At 38.4% G+C, this 4,528-nt stretch overlaps 1 protein-coding gene across 2 annotated transcripts in view; it reads right to left on the bottom strand.

The window, feature by feature from the left end:
- FBXO11 (F-box protein 11) overlaps positions 1–4,528 on the bottom strand; it is a 70,595-nt gene that overhangs the window by 1,325 nt on the left and 64,742 nt on the right. For both annotated transcript variants that reach the window (XM_081903854.1, XM_081903855.1), the window contains exons 17-22: positions 4,290–4,366; positions 4,053–4,196; positions 3,429–3,539; positions 1,127–1,234; positions 272–380; positions 79–177 (exon numbers count right to left, since the gene is read on the bottom strand). In XM_081903854.1, the coding sequence (XP_081759980.1) occupies positions 79–177; positions 272–380; positions 1,127–1,234; positions 3,429–3,539; positions 4,053–4,196; positions 4,290–4,366 (648 nt within the window). The remainder of the gene's footprint in view (positions 1–78; positions 178–271; positions 381–1,126; positions 1,235–3,428; positions 3,540–4,052; positions 4,197–4,289; positions 4,367–4,528) is intronic.

Raw genomic sequence — 4,528 nt, 5'->3', positions numbered from 1 at the left:
CTGGAAGAGAGAAGTCTTTGAAATACTGGCAGGGGGAAAAGTGGCGCTACGTTTTCAATCAAGGGTTAGTCAACATACCTATCATGCCTAATAAATTCCACATCATGTCCTTGATGGCACTTCTTAATACAGTTTACGCATATGGCGTTGCGGTCTGTGGTGTTGCAAGTGTGACATCTAAAATGCAATGTTAACAACAATTTAAAACGGATCCATTTTTTAAACATGCAAACGTTAAGCTGTGGGAAAAGTAGATCCCATACTTGCTTACCTATAGAAATCATGCATGGGGTAGCTGGTGTAACTTGATATTTTATATAAACATTGGCCTCTACTGACAGCTTTTTCTATGGCATCTTGATTGTTCATTATTTTGTTATCTGCAATAAAACAGTGATCAGATTTAGCAGTTTGCTGCGGCATAGTAAGCCATTCTATAGTGCATGAGCTATAGCTTGACTCTGAAAACCTCCAATCCAACAGCTGGATTTGATCTGAAATAAGATTACACAATCCCTTTAGGATTTAAGCTTACATACGATGAAGAGTTTTGCAGTACAGTCGTACCTCAGAAGTCGAACGGAATCCCATTCGGGAAGTCCGTTTGACTTCCAAAATGTTCGAAAACCAAATCACAGCTTCTGATTGGCTGCAGGAAGCTCCTGTGGCCAATCAGAAGCTGCGGAAGCCCCGTCGGATGTTTGGGTTCCAAAAGAACGTTTGCAAACTGGAACAATCACTTCAGGGTTTGCGACATTTGGGAGCCAAAACATCCGAGTTCCAGGGTGTTCAGGATCCAGGGCACAACTGTACAAGTTTTAACACACTACTTACTCTTCACCAATATTGCTGCACCTGCTGTTCACACAAAACAAATACTAAGAGAAAATACATTGCCACTGCTAGGAAGTGTGTATGTCAGACACATTAATAGTTTTGCACGAAAGAGGTTTGTTTAAACTGAGCTACCAAAATGACCACAAATGGCTAATTTAGAAGCTGTCAAAGCAAGTTTCTAAATGTGAGGGTGCTTTGGGGGTTTCATTTTCATTGGGTATCCCTTATAAAGAGTTTCAGTAACTGTTTCAGTAACTTACAAATTACAAATGAGCATAATTCAACATACCTTTCATTGTCACATTGACTCCAGAGGCTAGAAATAAACCTCCAAACCGGTTATTGAAAATCTGATTGCCTTCTAAAGTTGCAGTTGCATGATTTGTTATTTCAATACCTTAAATTAGAGGGGGAAAGGTTAGTTTAGCAGAAAATTTGACGTATTTAGCTGTCGCAACAATTTTTTGACTCTTCTGGTACTATCCAAAGGGAAATAGTATACTAGTTAATTAGCAGAAACCGCACTCTTAAAAAAGTATTAAAATGCTATTTGCCTCAGTTACTTGCTACTTGAATGATTATAAACTTTGGAGTTTTCATCTAGAGCAGGCTGCATACTAGACGGGAAAACCACCACCTAGGAACGTCTCAGTCTTAGATGAAGCTTCAGTTTATTGGCCCTCAAATCAATTACCACAGACCCTGTATGACCCCACACTCCACAGTTTCATGCAGATGTTTAATAGCATGGGGAACAGAATCAGTTCCCCTACTGCAGAATCGGGGCCGAACAATCTCCCTCGACCACATTCTGGAACTGGCTGTCCAAGTAGAATCAGCACCACTGCAATATGGTGCCCCCAATCCGCAACTCAGCTGGTTATTCCAGGATTCCAAATCTGATGGTATTGAAAGATGCCAAGATCATTGCATTCTCTGTCTCTCCGAACACAAGTCATCATACAGGGTGACGACCAAGGCAGTTTCTGAGCCAAAAGTAGGCCTGAATCTTGATTGAACTGGACTTAAAAATGTTGACAACCACCCTCTCAAGGAGACATCTGCTGCTGACGTAAGTCAGGTTTCTTCAAGAATGGTCTTATCGCCACCTCTCAAAGCAAAGCATGTATTATTAGCCTGGCCCCACCCATTGTCTCCTCCTTGCCTGATTTTATAGGCTAACAGTAGCTGCACAAACTGACAAAGCACCCTGTACATGTTCTTGGGCCAAAGCAACTGAAACCTACCCAGCAACAGCCGACAAGAAAAGTGTTCCTTACACCTCTGTAGCACTTGCTCCAAAGGGGGAATCCTGTAAGTATAGGCCCATGGGTATTTGGAACAACTCCACTGAATGACAAACAGAGGAAGCAATGGAGGTGAAGTATGCTTTCTTCACTCAGATCTGGCAGTGAACCCATGTTTGACTGCATTTGTTGGGGAGTTTTTCTCCCCCTGTGCTCATCATCTCGCAAGTTTGCTTCATTGTTACAGCTCCAGGATACATCATGGAGCTGTTTGTATTGTGGCATGTTACTCCATGTTGTCTCTGCCTAGCAAAGACGCTTTTTTTCTTTCAGATTTGACATGAGTGAGGAAGCAAAGATGCATTGTCAGCATGCTTACAGTGGCCAGTTATTCCTTGAATGGTTAAAATAATAATAAAATTATTACATCTGAAGGCAGCCCTGTATCAGGAAGTTTTTAATGCTTGATGTTTTACTATGTTTTTATATATGCTGTAAACTCCCCAGAGTGGCTGTGGAAACCCAGCCAGATGGGTGGGGTATAACAAAATTTATTATTATTATTATTATTATTATTATTATTATTATTATTATTATTATTACCATCATCATTATGCTGCTGCCACAGAGAGCTGTGCAAAGTGATGACTGGAAATGGGTCAAACAATAATTAACGAGTGTGCTTTGTAGAATAACACCTTGGGCAGCAGATACTACAGCCCTATGAGAAATTACAGGCTGCCTTGAAGTGATCACCAAAGTCAATTCTTCCTAAAAATTCTGCTTTTCTATGGCCCTTAACCACTGGTAAAAAATAAGGCCTATGCATTATTTACAAATGCTTGACATCACCTATGGTTTAAGGTGGGGGGAGGAAGCAATACGCTGAATGTATGAGAAGTTATAACTTTTAAAGAAAAATAGACACAAAACTTTACATTTTTATGAAAGTTTTGAAATATGAAGGAAGTTTCAAAATGATTTAAATAAAGTCTAAATCTCCAACAGTGAAAGAAGAGTTGCCTGTTAAATTACTAATTCAGCAATTCACTTCTGGCAAAATGTGGTCTGTAAAACTCTGTAAAATGAACTCCTATTTTGCAGATAGAAAATGTGGTCTCTCTTCCTCCTGTCCAAAAATGTTGGCCTTTTAAAACATGGGTGGCTTGGCTAACCAGTAGTCTTTAAGGGAGAAAAAAGAAAACCACCGCTGACAATACAAAAGTTCACTGGTGATTTTAAGACATTATGAAATATCAGAGTATTTGCAAATGACTGAAACACTCCTAGATCTGATGTCTTAACACTATTCTGAGATAAAGACAATATAAATCAAATACAAACCAGCAGCAAATCCATCAAATATTCTATTTTTTCTTAACACAGGATGACTATTTGTGCTGATAAGGACCCCAGCTTGTGCATTCCTAAAGATATCATTCTCTTCAAGGAGACCTAAGACAGAACAAAAATAATCAGTCTGAATTTTGATTTGTTTACAAGCACAGAAAATAAATAAATACTGAGTACAGTAATTGTGCGGGGTGATGGTAGATATATTGCTTTTTAACACTTGGAATATAGACATATTCAAATACTAACATAAATGTTTTCTGCAGAAAGTGGGAATTGGCTAAACTCCAACAGCTATTTGAATTAGTAAAATGTAGCTTGGTTATCTGAACAGGAAGAAAGGGTTTTACATATTCTTCAACCACAATTTGGAACTCTCTCAGAAAAGGCCACAGTTTAGCTAGTGAAATTTTGATCCTGCAATGCAGACATATTCTTGGTGGCTAAATAGAGAATTACAGCTCCTTTTTATATTATATATGACTAAACAGCTTCTCAAAGGATCAAAATATGGCCACAGTGACAGTTGATTAAAGAGAACAAAGACTTCATTTTATTTTTAAAAGGCATCGCTCTGGCTAAAAATACACATTATAAAAATGAGTGGACTAGTACCTCTGCCCCCATTAAATATACAGATGCCTCCATCTCTTCCATCATGGATTTTGTTTCTTCTTAATGTGGGATTGCTGTCTGTCTTAATCCAAACTCCAGCCATTGCGTTATCAAAAATTTCATTGTCTTCTATAAAGCCGAGCCCTTTCAAACATAAAATAAAACATCAAGATTTTGCATTAGGGTGAAACAGCCTCATATTTTAAATTATAAGAATGAAGTAGAGGGGAAGCTTACCAGAATTATAAACAAGAATCCCACCATTCTGGCCTCCCCAAATTTTGTTGCGCCTAATTTTGGGGTTGCTTCCAGTTCTGTACATAAGCAAACAAAGAGGTTATTCAAAAACAGCTTATTATTTTGTACAGGTGACGTGAACTACATTTGATGATTTAAAAAGCATTATCAGCATTGTACAATCAAGAAAGATTTAAGTACCTGCATGATAAGCCTAGAGTATGTCAGGCACTCATACA

This window comes from Podarcis melisellensis, assembly GCF_964234715.1.
Source record: "Podarcis melisellensis genome assembly, chromosome: 3".
NCBI lineage: Eukaryota > Metazoa > Chordata > Lepidosauria > Squamata > Lacertidae > Podarcis > Podarcis melisellensis.
This window is presented reverse-complemented; position numbering and strand designations above follow the sequence as displayed.